Genomic DNA, 14,772 nt, shown 5'->3' on the forward strand with positions numbered 1-14,772 from the left:
AGTAGGGAAAGTGTTGGATAGCGTAGGAATTAAAATTATTATTCCAACTCCAGTGGGTGCAACAGTAAGGAAAGCGTTGGAAAGCGTAGTTGTAAAAATTACAATTCACACTCCAGAGAATACAACATTAGGGAAAGTAAATCTTTCATATATAAATCAAAAATCTAACAAGAAATATCTAATAATAATTATTAAAAATCAAATAAAAATTTTATGTAATAGAATAAATAATAATTGACATTTACTAATTAACAATAATTCTTTTAATTATTCACCTATTAATACAAATTAATTAAACATAAACAATTATTTTTTAATAATTAAAAATTATTTGACTATTATTTCCAAATAAATAACGTGTATTTTATTTTATTATTTAATTAATTATTAATATATTACTTTCCACCCTATGCCCCTATAAACTCACAACCCGCTACAGAAATTAAATTAGTAAAAATCACATAATAACCAATTAATCAATTAATATAAAATAATTAACAATTATTATTAAATTAATGAACACATATAAATTAATTAACAATTAATTACTAATTACTATCAATAAATATATTTACATATTTAATTATTTTTAATTAAATTACTTCCCACCCTATTCCCCTATAATCCCACAACCCGCTACTGCATTAAATTAGTAAAATGTACATATTTGCCAATTAATCAATTATTAATAATTATTTTGCAATTACTATTAAATTAATTGACACATATAAATTAATTAACAATTAATTACAAATTAATATCAATTAATAAATTTACATATTTAATTAATTATACTTAAATTACTTCCCACCCTATTCTCTATAAACCCACAACCCGCTACAGAATGACATTAGGCAATAATTATAAAAACAAAAATAATTTAATAAAATTATTTATAACATAAATACACACTTTTCACACATATTATTACATAAAAATACACTATAAAATATTATATATTATTAAAAATCGATATTACTTCACTTACCTTAAAATCGATATTTTTGTAGTCGATATTCTGTCCAGTCGATATTTTGTCCAGTCTATATTATTTACTCAATATTATGTCCAAACGATATTTTGGACTCGATATTATGTCTGTGCACCAAAATTATCCAAAAGATTAAGGGCCAGATGTAGGAAGCCTAATTCTGGTCGGTAACGGCCGAAATTAACGAATTTCGGCCGTTACTGACCGGAATTAGGCTTTTCATATGTAGGGGCCTAAATTAAGGATTCGGTAATTTACGGAATCGGTAATTTAAGGATTCGGTAAATTACCGAATTCCTAAGGGAGCACTCAAATGAGTGATTTTCCCATTTTAGGATTCGTTATTTACCACCAACTACAAGTTGGTGGAAAATTTCGAAAACCCTAAAAAATGCAAATGTATGCAAATAATAACTGTGCCATGTGGCAGACATACATGCCCTTTGGGCATGTATGTGTGCCACATGTGCACCCATACACAATTCAGGGGTGCAACAGGGTGTCAAAGTGACACCCTGGTACCCTTCAATGTTTCCCCCCTTTTAATCGGTAAATACCGATTCGGTATTTACCGAATTTTACAGATTTGGTCAAATTTACTGTTTGGATACCTACATAGCATTTACCGATTCTAAAATACCGAATCGGTATGATTCGGTATTTTAGAATCGGTAAATGCTGATTATCTACATCTGGCCCTTAGTCCAAGTTCGGTAAGGCGCTCCAATATAAACAACTATACAACCCCACGTAAGGTGCTGGTTCTCAAAGGTCCTGAGATCATATAAGTAGCAGTAAGCGTACATCAACACGAGAATCTGGCATCTAGTAGACGTGTGGACTTGAACCCTTTGTTGGACTATTTGTTGTACACTTTTGTAACTCTATCTTTGCTCGGGATATAACGTACATATTATACTTTCAAACACGACGACCCCCAATGAAGTCAACGCCAGCCGCGGTCCATGCGGGTAACAGCGGCGGGGAGGTGGGGCTGGGTAAGGGGGGATTTCGAGGGATGATACAGAGGGAAAATTAATTATGTATTTAATTTTCTCTCTGCATCGTTCCTCGAAATCCCCCCTTAACCAGCGTCTCTGCCACACCGCTGTTAGCTGCATGGACCAAGGCTGGTCAGCGCCTGATGCAGTTTCACTGTCCTAGAGCCACCTTGCTCAAGGGTCCTGTGACCTCAGGGACACAGTCACTGTCACTCTATGGTGTGCTGCTTCATAGGCCTGCCTGCAAGATTGGAGGTGAACTTCAGAATGATTTGTGGTTGACAGGCCTTCAAAGGTAATTCACACTTGCCACTGCTAGGGTTCACCTGCTGGTGCTAAGACACCAGGGCTTTTAAGATCTTGCAGGGCCTTCTAAGGTCTATAATGGGAATGTGCTCTCTCAGGGGAAGTGGTCTGGTGAACTGGTCATGGAGGCTGAACCTGGTTTTCCTATTCCAAATTCAGTAGCTCTGACTATAGTGCCACATCCTCTCCTCCACTAAACACCATACTGCCCCACTGAGAGAAGCTTGCACTGCACTGACCCTATATAAACACCTGGCTGTGACTCAATTCAAATTACGCACCAGGCAATATGCGGCCTAAAACAAAATAACAACATCCTAGAAAACGCAAACTTACGTAAATGTAAGCAGGAGCAACATGTTGAACTTTTTCATTTTGCACTCATTATTCAGAAATTAGTGAGTGCTTTTGCCTGAAAAGTTAAGGCCATGTCTACAGGGCCCAGAAGCGACCGTTTCAATGCCCATTGCTTATATCCTTACCAAATGTAAGCAGTATGGTTTTAAAAGACCACATTTGTGAATACAGAGCCGTGGTATGCATTTTGTTTTTCAATTCACCCATCAATCAGGTATTTCAGTACTTCCAGGATTAGTGCACTTTCCCACCCAGGGAAAACAATGTTGTTCAAAGAGCGACGGGAAAACAAAAATAGCGATTTACTAGCATACACTGTTAAGCGGCGCTAATGTGTTTAGGTGTGCATCATTACATCTGCCCACCTTGCAACCCCTCTGGCTTGCTTTAGTTAGTTAGTTATTTTTCATATTTGGAAATTAAAAAATGTCTGAAAAACACGTTACCCGCAAAAGTGTTTTTCTTTTTTAATACATTTTAAATAGGATAAATGAAAGGAGGAAAGAGAAGGTAATACCTGTTTCTTGAACTCTCGGTTTTCACTAAATGAGGAGGAGTGAGACAGAAATAGAGGGTAGAGTGTGAACACAGAGGGGTGGGGAAGAAGCTGCCAGCGGCAGTAGAACTGGACACTGTCCTTGTCTTCTCTAGGCACGAAGAAAGACAGAGTTCTCTTCCTTAGCTGCCCGTTCTGCCTGTCCCTAGAAGCTGAGCCTTAACTATCGGCCTTGGTGATTTCTGCCGCCCGGAAGGCATGTTTAAAATAAAGAAGTAGGGGAACTGACTCTATGAAGTTAAAGAAGTAGGGGCACGCTGTGCCCTGCCGATCCCTCCCACTTCGCCCTCTGGTGCTCAATAAAGCACATATGGCCAGTTGCTAAGTTAGTCGCACTCAGCCATTCAAAACACAGCACACACAGTACACACGGCGATCATGCACTCCTCATGCCAGACATCTGGACACGTTACCCACTGGTCCTCACTATGTCACTGCAAGGTTGAGGCCTACCTGTATTTGTTATCAAGTGGCATTATTTATGATTCCAAATGCAATGCTCACACACTTTATCAAAAAAGAATTGTATAATTTTTTAATGATGCTTCAAGAAATGTATATAACGGCGCTCAGGTCAACTGTGCTTTGACACAGTCCTCAAACCTGTTTCCGTGACTGTACTTCCGGCTGAAGAATTTAATTAAACCAAGTGTTCCTGTTTGCCAAATGCTTCTTGTCGTTTGTTTTTTCAAGTTAAATTCATATTAGAGCAAATGTCCGTCACCATGAGGTAGACTTTTGCATCCCAACAGGGCCATATTTAGGAAAGTAATTTGGTTGTAAACATTAGTACACAACTGAATTTACCTTTTTTATGCTTGCCATGATTCACAAAGTGATTCCCAGCAGGCATAAATTAATTTGTTACTGAAACATTTTCCACCACTTGAAGTAATAAATCACTCTACTGGGTGGGACCTAGAAGTTTGTATGTTTCTGGGCATTTCCAGACTACATTCTGGCCCCTCACCACCCAGGAAATGGTCACACATTTTCTCTAGCCATGGCTGTAAAAACTCTGGGGCAGATTTATAAGCCCCTTGCGCCTCTTTTGCACCGCTGTTGCGTCACTTTTGTGACGCAGCGGCGGCGCAAAAGATGCGCCATGGTGCGGGGTATTAACAACTGACGCATCTGGGAGAGGCGTCACGTTGTAAAGCCCTGCGCCAGAAGGAGGCGTTCCTGTGCAGGGGGGGGGGGGCGTTCCTGCACAGGAACGCCTCCTAAAAGTGGCTGAGTGAAATCTACAAGATTTCACTCAGTCACTTTTAGGCCAATGTTGCATCAAAACCCTGCGTCTGCTTGAAGCAGGCGTAAGGACTGAGGCAGCATTGAAAGAATAGACTCCCTCAGAGCATTGCTGGAGCTGCGTCGTGCTAGCGACACAGCTTCAGCAATGCGCTGCATCTGTGCTGTTTTGGCCCCATGGTGCACTGCATTGTAAATGCTGCGTATCATAGGTGACGGAGGTGCGGCGCACAATTACTGGCGCATCCCTGCAAATTTGCAAGGATGCGCCAGTAATTGTAAATCTGCCCCTTTCTCTTCTTGTTGGGAGGGGTAATATTAACCCCCAGATTTAGGTGTATAGGAGGAAGGGCTTTTTCGACTGATTAAGGCTCAGGGAACTCATCTGAACTGCTCTATAAACCGTTATGCCAATAAATGCCTTAACTTTATTTTGCATGGATGGTGATGCATTTTGCATTGTTTCTATTTAATGTGTTCTTTTCTTCTCCAGTTCGATCCTGCAATTTCAAAACTTGCATTAATGGCTATTGCACTCCGAATGACACGTGCACTTGTTACTATGGATTCAAAGGACCAACCTGTGAAGAAGGTGAGAAGGAATGCATGAGTGGGACAGATTCACAGGGAATACAATTTTAAAAAAAGCTGGTCGAGGCTCTGAACAAATAAGTAATCAGTGTTGGTCTGTATCACAGACATGGTGCTTTATCGACAGTGGTTCTTGTACCAACCTCTGCAAGATTGTGCATATTTCCTTATCATATACAATGTTGATATGCGCTTCACTGGTTCCTTTCCTGGGGCAAAATAAAAACTCAATTTGCTTTACCGTTACAGACATACACATCAGAAATATCACTTTTAGCTTCTATATCTCTTACATCCTCTCCTTTCATCCACCAGGTATCAGACGGGTCGCCAATACCTCAATCATCTATCACTCTATTTCTACCCCTATTCACAAGGCTCTTTACATTTCTTTCTTTGTTTTCTCTCCTTTTTGAAATCTCACTACCCATATTTCACAGGGCAAAATGGTATTGCACAAGTTTCTGCAGTTTGCTGTTTATACTAATAAGTGAACTTGTGCACAGTTTGCTTGCACACTTTTGGAGGTGAATGTTCCCTCATATTCCTGGTCCTATTCTCAATGCATTGGAGGAAATTAAATTTTCCTTGACGCATAATCCCAACACTGAAGCAAGGTAGGCATCCGATGAGATGCTGCACTGCCCCAGTTGTGTAAACTTAGTAGTATCACCTACAGGTCCTTGAAATGAATAGAGGGTGTCAGTCATTGTTGGATGCATCCTTCAGGCAAAGGCTTTGTTGGTGAATTTGACAAATGCCACCAGTGCCTCTAGCTAGCGCTGATGGTTCTTTTCATGCATACTCAAAGTTTGGCCGGAGTTCTCTCTTGACAATTGGTCATGTCTGTAATTGTTCCTAACTTATGTGAAGTGCACCTCCCAAGAACGGGGAAATACATTTTCGTACCATTGTGGAGTGTTAGGTGATACAAGGAATGCTCAGTGATGGGACTGGGGGAGAATGTTTGCATTGTCAGCATTCCGTCCATCATTTGTTTGCTGTAATACTTCTCACCCTAAGTGGGATGGGTATGCCCAGACGTGGGTCTCTTGCTCACTGTGCCACTGGATTAAAGCTAGCCTGGCTGAAGAAGGGTGACATACCCTGAAACGGGTCCCAGGATGCTTGTTTCCGGTCCAGGGAGGATATGGCCTGGCAGTTCTGTCTGGACTGTTCCCATGGGGCACCGGGTCTAGACTGATTTGCATATGGCTGGGTCCAAACTGGAGAGCATTCTGGGCAAAAGAACAACGGATTGAACCCAGATCTTTTGACTGGGGGAGAATGATTGCATTGTCAGCCTTCCGTCCATCATTTTTTTGCTGTAACACTTCTCACCCTAAGTGGGATTGGTATACCAAGACGTGGCTCTCTTGCTCACTGTGCCACTGGATTCAAGCTAGCCTGGCTAAAGAAGTTTGAAATACCCTCAAACCGGTCCCAGGATGCTTTTTTCTGGTTCAGGGAGGACATGGCTTGGCAGTTCAGTCTGGACTGTTGCCATTGGGCACAGGGTCAAGAATGATTTGCATATGGTTGGGTCAAAACTGGGGTGGCATAGTGGGCAAAAGAACAATGGATTTATCCTAGATCTTTTGACCAGGGAGAATGTTTGCATTGTCAGCATTCCGTCCATCAAAGGTGTGCTGTAATACTTTTCACCCTTAGTGGGATGGGTATGCCCAGACGTAGGTCTCTTGCTCACTGTGCCACTGGAATAAAGCTAGCCTTGCTGAAGAAGGGTGGCATACCCTAAAATAGGTCCCAGGATGCTTGTTTCCGGTCCAGGGGGTCTGGCCTGGCATTTCGATCTGGACTGTTCCCATGGGATACAGGGTCAAGACTGATTTGCATATGGCCGGGTCCAAACTGGGGTGGCATTTTGGGCAAAATAATGATGGATTTAACTCAGAACATTTGGCTGAGGGGGAATGTTTGCATTGTCAGCCTTTTGTCCATCATTTGTTTGCTGTAATACTTTTCACCCTAAAGAGGATGGGTATGCCCAGAAGTGGGTCCCTTGCTCACTGTGCCACTGGATTCAAGCTAGCCAGTGTGATAAGTTGATATGATGTCCACTATTCTAGTGGGCACCTTGCACCAGTCCAATCAACCCTTATTGATGGTAAGTTATAAAGTCAACCTTATAGAAAGCTATACTTATTAGTAGCTGTGCAGAGCAGCCTTGAGGCTAAGACTTGGACACGAGTTAAGCAAATTGTTTCACCATTTATAATCTCTTGAGTACCAAATGAAAGCACACCACACAAGGTATACATCAAATATATATGTATTTATTCTAAACACAACCCCTCTGCACTCTGTATGAGGTCAGAGGTAAAAGTACAATAAAAGGAACTTAGGGCCATATTATCAAGAAAGGACGATACGTTATCGCCGCTTTTTTCGGCAGGAAACTTCCATGGCGATAATGGGCTTGATAATATGCCCTTGTGAATTCCCATAGAAGTCCAGGTCAAAACTAGAACCTGGGCTTCTATAGGAATTCACAAGGACATATTATCAAGCCCATTATCGCCGCTTTAGCGGCAGTTTTCTTCCGATAAAAGCGGCAATAATGTATCGCCCTTTCTTGATAATAAGGCCCATAATTAGCATACGATAAGTTGCACAGTATATGTTTTGCCCTAGGGGCCTCACAAACCATATTCTAAAATAGTTGTGTAAGAACCCGATGAGGAATAGAAAGCAGGCTTAGGGCCTGGGGAATCGCTGGGGCTTCTAGGAACAACCAAGGGTTATGATGTAGGTGCCCCACGGGAGACACATGCAGTGTCTAAACTTAGCCGTGGGATACAATTGACTTATTATGGAGATCAAACAGGTTACAATTTTAAAGATAAGGGGTACAAGGAGGTGAACTGCGATGGAACCCTTTTAGCACCCGCGGTCATAAGGGAGTTGCGGTGGGGCAGGCAGGCAGGGCGGAGGAGGGGCAGGGTGGGTGGTGATAAACACCGGAATATGGATGATTACAGGTAAGTAAACAATTTAATTAATAAAATGAATTTCGTTCCATGCCCTGCATCGCAAAATGCAATGCAGGGCGCGCTACGAAATTCATTTTATTAATTTAATTATTTACTTACCTGCAATCATCCATATTCCGTTGTTTACCACCCCCCACCCTTCCCCACCGCAACTCCCTCCACGGGTCGCGGCTGTCTTTTAGACTAGGACACTTGGAGAGTCAATACCCACGGGAGCACCGGAGTACTTGTGTTACCTCACCAAGGGAAGCCGGGTGCATAGGTGTCTTTTCATGACGGGTTTCTTTGTCGATTCCAATGGAGAGCTGCAAAGAAGTGCTGCAGGTGACCAGAGGAAAAGTGATCAGGTGGATCCAAGGGTGGATTAGAGATGTGAAAAACCTGAAAGCAGAGGAGACAGAGTCTGGGCCACTAGCCAGTGACCAGGGGGGCGATAGAAAGTTCTGTGTCTGTGGCAGCAGCATCCATTTTGTGATGCTGGAGCTCTGTTTAACTTTAACCGGGGTTTAACAGTAACTACATGTCTTCTCCCTCTAGAAGGGTGGAATGCTACCCACGCCGCCAGAACTGGTGGGGTGGTAGTATTTCAAAGTTTTAGACTCCTTACAAGACATGTTTTGATAAAGCCAAACCAAAGTTAGCATTAACCGCAAGGATTATAATGCACCTAAGAGTATATGATATGGCTATGTCATAGAACAGCGATAAGGAGATGGTTCTGAAAGCTGCAGAGGGGCTTAGCTCATGCTAGGGCACCCTCTCACACAAAACCAAGCACTCTGCCACCAGGATTGTCAAGGCCTGCCATAGGAGTGACTTATAGGTTGCTATGTGTCTATATACAAGGTAGATATAAATATACTATATCTACGTAGGGGGTGATTACACCACCTTACCCAGGCTGTGTGTACAGACCTGTGGGCTCAGTTTTGAAGGCCAACCAGGGTTGGTACACTAAATGCTGCAGCCCCAGGTAGGCCTAGTGTGCACCTATGCCCTGGGTACCTATTGTACATTATACATGGGCTCACAAGGGTGACCCAGTAACCAATCTGGGATGTACCTAAAGTACATGGTATCAATTTAGAGAGAGAACAGCTAGGCTGTGGGCCTGATTAACAGGACCACAGCCCTACTAAAGTTGAAAAACCAGAATAACAGCATAAAGTGGGGGTAACCGTTGGAAGCAGACCCTACTCTCCTACAGCCCCCCCAACACCCCTCCCCAATGCAGGGACATTAAACAAACCTTGACCAGTTGAGTCTTCATGTTCTAAGTAGAAATATCTGGAGAGACCATCTTCTTTGGCATGGTTACTCCCAGGTCTATGTCCACTGTATAGTCCATCCCCTGTAGGGAAATGGACCACCTGAGCAGTTTGGGATTTTCACCCTTCATCTGTTTTAGTCACAAGAGGGGCTTATGGTCTGTCTCAACTATGAAGTGAGTACCAAACAAGTATGGCCTCAGCTTCTCCGGGGCCCAAACCACAGCGAAGTCCTCCATCTCAATAGCTGACCAACATTTCTCTCTAGGGGCCAGCCTTGTGCTAATAAAAGCTACTGGCTGGTCCTGACCTTCATCATTCAATTGTGATAGCACAACCCCTACCCCCAACTCAGAAGCATTTGTTTAAACAATGAATTATTTGGAGTAGTTAGGACTTTGTAGAATGGGAGAAGTACACATGGCCTGCTTCAGTTCATCAAATGCCTTTTGACAGCTGACTGTCCACTTAACTTTCTTAAGCATTCTTTTAGAAGTTAAGTAATTCAGAGGTGTCACAATGGTACCATACCCCTTGACAAATCTCTTATAGTACCCAGTCAGGCCCAAGAAAGCTCTGACCTGAGTCTCGGTGGTTGGAGCAACCCAGTCCATTATGGTCTGGATTTTGCTCTGTAATAGTTGAACATGGCCTTCACCTACACATGGCCCAGGTACACAACCTGACTCTGCCCTATCTGGCACTTAGTAGCCTTGATAGTTAGGCCTGCCTTTTGCAGGGCCTCCAAAACATTTTTCAGGTGGATCCGGTGATCTTCCCAGGTGGAGACAGCAATATCATCAAGATAAGCTGCACAGTAGTCATCCAGGCCTGAGAGGACTTTGTTCACCAACTTTTGAAATGTGGCAGGTGCATTTTTCAGACCAAAGACATCACCACAAACTGATAATGCCCACTAGGGGTTAAAAATGCTGTATTTGGCTTGACCTCCTCAGCTAACCTGATTTGCCAGTAGCCAGCTGTCAGATCAAATGTACTCAGATATTTGGCAGAGGTTAACTTACCTATGAGTCCATCTTCTCTGGGTGTTGGATGGGCATCTGTCTTATTGACAGCATTGAGACTTCTGTAGTCTACACAAAACCTCATCTCTCTCTTACCATCTTGTGTGTGAGGTTTTAGCACCAGGACTACTGGACTAGCCCAATGGCTATCTAAAGGTTCAACAACTCCCAATTCCAACATCTTCTGGACTTCTGTCCTGACATGATCAGGTTGCCTGCAAATCTTACATTTAACAGGCAGACTGTCCCCAGTGTCCACTTCATGAGTGCACCAGGTAGTCTGACTTGGAGTCAGTGAAAACATATGTCTGTATGCCTGCAGAACTTGTCTGCAGTCACCCTGCTGTTCGTTAGTGAGACTGCCTGCCAAGGCTACACCATCCACTGAACCATCATCAGGGTTCTGAGAGAGCAGGTCTGGGAGAGGGTGTTTCTCCCCCTCCTGTCCTTCATCAGTAGCCATGAGCAAGCCCATGTCTGCCATGTCAACATATGGTTTCAGTCTGTTGACACGAAGCACCCTGTGGGGGCTCCTGGGAGTTCCAAGGCCCACCAAAAAGGTGACCCCTCCTACTGTTCAACAATAGTGTGGAGTCCACTCCACTCCACTTGTCTTGGAGAGCTGCTGGGGCCACAGGCTCCAACACCCAAACTTTCTGTCCTGGCTGGTAAACAGTCAGTACAGCCTTTTGGTCATGCCAGGCCTTTGCAATTCCTGACTAGCTTCAAGGTTTTTGGATGCCTTTTTCATGTATTCAGCCATCCTAAAGCGGAGACCAAGTACATAGTCCACAATGTCTTGTTTGGGAAGTTTGAGAGGTAACTCCCATCCTTCCTTCACCAGACAAAGGGGTCCTCTTATAGGATGCCCAAACAAAAGTTCAAAAGGGCTGTAGCCAACCCCCTTTTGTGGGACCTCTCTGTAAGCAAACAAAAGGTAGGGTAACAGGATATCCCATCTCCTTCTGAGCTTTTCTGGGAGACCCTTAATCATACCCTTTAAGGTCTTTTTGAACCTTTCATCTAGACCATAGCACTATGGGTAATAGGGTGTGGTGAACTTATAGTTCACTCCACACTCCTTCCACATTGCACTCAAGTAACTAGACATGAAGGGTATCTGGTGGCATGATCCACTACCACCAGAATAAACCTGTGCCCAGAGGCTGTTTGGGGATCCATTGGTCCAACAATGTCAATCCCAACTCTTTCAAAGGGAACCCCCACCACAGTTAGTGGTATCAGGGGGGACTTTGTAGTGCCACCCGCTTTGCCACTGGCTTGACAGGTCACACAGGAGCAACAAAACTCCTTTGTGTCTTCTGACATGTGGGGCCAGTGAAAGTGAGGGACAAGCCTGTCCCAAGTCTTGTTCTGGCCAGGATGTCCTGCAAAGGGAATGCCATGGGCTAGTGTCAAAAGAAAGCCCTGAATGCAAAAGTTATGACCAACCTCCTGGAAGCACCATGCTTGGGGTCTCTAGCCTCTGAATACAGGAGCCCTTCATCCCAATACACTTTATGGGTTCCACTAGCATTCCCTGCAGCCTCAGCAGCAGCTTGCTGTCTGAGGGGTTCAAGAGTAGGGCAGTCCAACTGTGCCTGCCTCAGATCTGCCCTGGAAGGCCCCCCTGTCCTAATAAACACAAACTGATCATGTTCAAGCTCTTTTAGGACAGTTCCTTCTTTAGGCTCACAATCAGCTTCCTCTGGAGGCTGATCATTATCCTGAGGCAGGGGGGAAGGTACAGCCTTAACTCTACTGCTCCTTTTCCTGTTAGGCAACTGTTTCAATATTCCAGAATCTAGTGCCTGTTCAGTGTTGCAATGTTTCACCTGTGACCTAGTCACAGCAACAACATGTGCTGATATGCCCAACATTTCTGCATGTGTCCTAAACTCCACTTCAGACCAGGCTGAAGTCTCTAGGTCATTGCCAAGGAAACATTCTACAGAGAGCTCTGAACTAACAACAACCTTACTAAGGCCAGTTACCCCTCCCCAGGAAAAAGTAACAACTGCCATACTGTGTGTGGTAGTGACATTTGCTAGCATTGGTCACCAGGTAAGTTTCACCTAGTATGATCTGTCCAGGGTCCACAAAGTCAGGTACCACCATGGTGACACTAGCCCCTTTGTCCCTGTAGGCCTGAGCCTCTTTTTTATTGAATAAAGGAATTTGTCTGTACTTGCCCAAGTTATTGGGACTCACAGAGAAGGTCATATCCATGCCTCCATCACAGATCAACACAGCTTGAGTTGGTAGTCTGACTAGGCCAGAGTCCATCTCAGTCCCCAGGGTTAACTCTACTACTCCCTTCTGTTGAGAACCACCACTTGGAGCTGAACTAGGGGGCACAGTTGCCTTAGGGGCAATGGTGGTTGGAGCTGTCTCATTTTTGGTGCAATCACTGGTCCAGTGAGAATTAACTTTAGAAATCTTGCACCAGGATTTCTTTGGACCTTCTTTCTTTTTGGATTGTTGGGGACCCCCACCATTAGAAGCTTTTTGGGGACCTTGAGAAGACTTCTGGTCTTTTGCTTTCACCCCACCCTTTTGGTCTTGCTTCTTCTGGTCATCACCTTGGTTCTGTACCTTCTGCTTCACCCTGGGTCTGACCCATTTGTCTGCCCTCTTATCCAATTCTTGTGGAGAGGTCAAATCAGAGTCAATCAGGAGTTGATGCAATAACTGGTTCTGACAATTATTAGGAATCTGTTCTCTAATTATAAGGTTATACAATCCTGTATAGTCACTTACTTTAATGCCCAGTAACCAGCCTTCCAGAGCCTTAGTAACACAATCTACAAAGTCAGTCCAGTACTGAGTCTGTGTCTTCTGGGTGTCTCTGAACAGCAACCTATACTGCTCAGTGGTTAGGCAAAACCCATCTATTAGAGCACTCTTCAGGGCGTTGTTATTGTTAGGATCCTCTTCTATGACAGTGAGGAGCTTGTCTCGACCTTTGTCTGCAAAGGAGAGCCACAAGATTGCTGCCCACTGACTCCGGGGCACCTGCTGTACTTTGCCAGCCCTCTCCAACACAGTTATCCATTTGTGGATGTCATTCCCATTCATGTAGGGAGGGACAATCTTGCTTAGGTTTTTATGGTCATAAGACCTATACCTACCACTGCGTCAATGTACCTTAAGTTGCATTGCGCTTCCATGACAAGCAATGTCGCAGCGATGGGAAATGCGGGCAAGTTCAGATACAAAGAAATAAAGACATGAAGATCTTCGAGATGTGGCATGCTTTTCGGGGATGTGAGAAGTCCATGGTTCGATGCGTGGACTGAAGCGGCGACACCCTTACGATTCTATGACAGCAGCTCCCACGATGCGTGAAGGTTCCGCTCGATGCAACAACTACTGCGGCGACATCCAAGATGCGACAGCAACAGCTCCGACAGCGGCGCGCTTCTCGGGGATGTGAGGTGCTCTTGATCGATGCGGTCCAGTGCGACAGTTCCAGCGGCGACACCCTCCTTCGGAGTTGCGACGGCAGCAGCAGCGACGGCGACGCACTTCCTCTTCATTGCAGCATGCTTCTCTCCGATGCGGTGCAGTGCGACAGTTCCAGCACCGACACCCTCCTGTTGCAACGGCAGGCACAGCAATGCGCTTCTTCTCGTTGAGTTGCGCTTCCAGCTCCTTGTAAAACGCAGTTCCTCAGATGGCCCAAAACAGCAGCAGGCACTTCCAAAAGAACTCTGGGTAGCTGGGGGGTTGAATTCTGTGGTCCCTGAGACTTCAGCAGGAGGAAAGCTCTTTTCCAAGCCCTTGGAGATCCTTCACAAGTTGAAAGCAAAGTACACAAAGTTCCTTTCCCCTTCCTTTGGCAGTAAGACAACCACTGCAGGCCAATCCCCCAAGCAGCACTTCAGCTTGGGAATAGTCTCTCCTCAGTTTCTTCAGGTTTCTCTCCTTAGTAAAGGTTTCTTCTTGTAGTCCAAAGTGATCTAATTTCATGGGATCAGGGTCCCAATATTTATACCCTAAAATACTTTGTTCTCTGAGGGGAGAGGGGCCTTTGCCCAGTCTAAACCAGTTCTGAAGCACTCTGTTTACCAGACTTCTCCTTTCCGTTCACAGTGCAGGGCAGAAACATCAGACGCCCCACAGGAGGTGGAGACAGCATTGTGGACGACAAGTACAGTCCTGGAGCACTTTGTTGACAGGACTCCTTCTCTTCTTTCAGTGCGCAGGGCAGAGACATCAGCCGCTCCCCCGGGGGTGGAGCCAGCATTGTGTAAGTCAGGCACAGCCCTATTCAAGGTTCAGGTACAACTACTCCCTCCCATCTAGATGCAGATCTCTCTATTCACCACTGGGTGACTCAGCTTCTCTCCTGGAATTCCCCAGCCCTGTCACTCACAAAACCAGACAAAGGAATACACAACCTAGCAGAGGCA

At 44.4% G+C, this 14,772-nt stretch overlaps 1 protein-coding gene across 3 annotated transcripts in view; it reads left to right on the forward strand.

Annotated features, from left to right (window-relative positions):
- Positions 1 to 14,772, forward strand: part of LOC147740926 (uncharacterized) — a 758,774-nt gene that overhangs the window by 326,607 nt on the left and 417,395 nt on the right. For all 3 annotated transcript variants that reach the window (XM_086936040.1, XM_086936035.1, XM_086936046.1), the window contains one exon: positions 4,953 to 5,051. In XM_086936040.1, coding sequence (XP_086792166.1) covers positions 4,953 to 5,051 — 99 coding nt within the window. The remainder of the gene's footprint in view (positions 1 to 4,952; positions 5,052 to 14,772) is intronic.

This window comes from Lissotriton vulgaris, chromosome 1_1, assembly GCF_964263255.1.
Source record: "Lissotriton vulgaris chromosome 1_1, aLisVul1.2, whole genome shotgun sequence".
In the NCBI taxonomy this organism is placed as follows: domain Eukaryota; kingdom Metazoa; phylum Chordata; class Amphibia; order Caudata; family Salamandridae; genus Lissotriton; species Lissotriton vulgaris.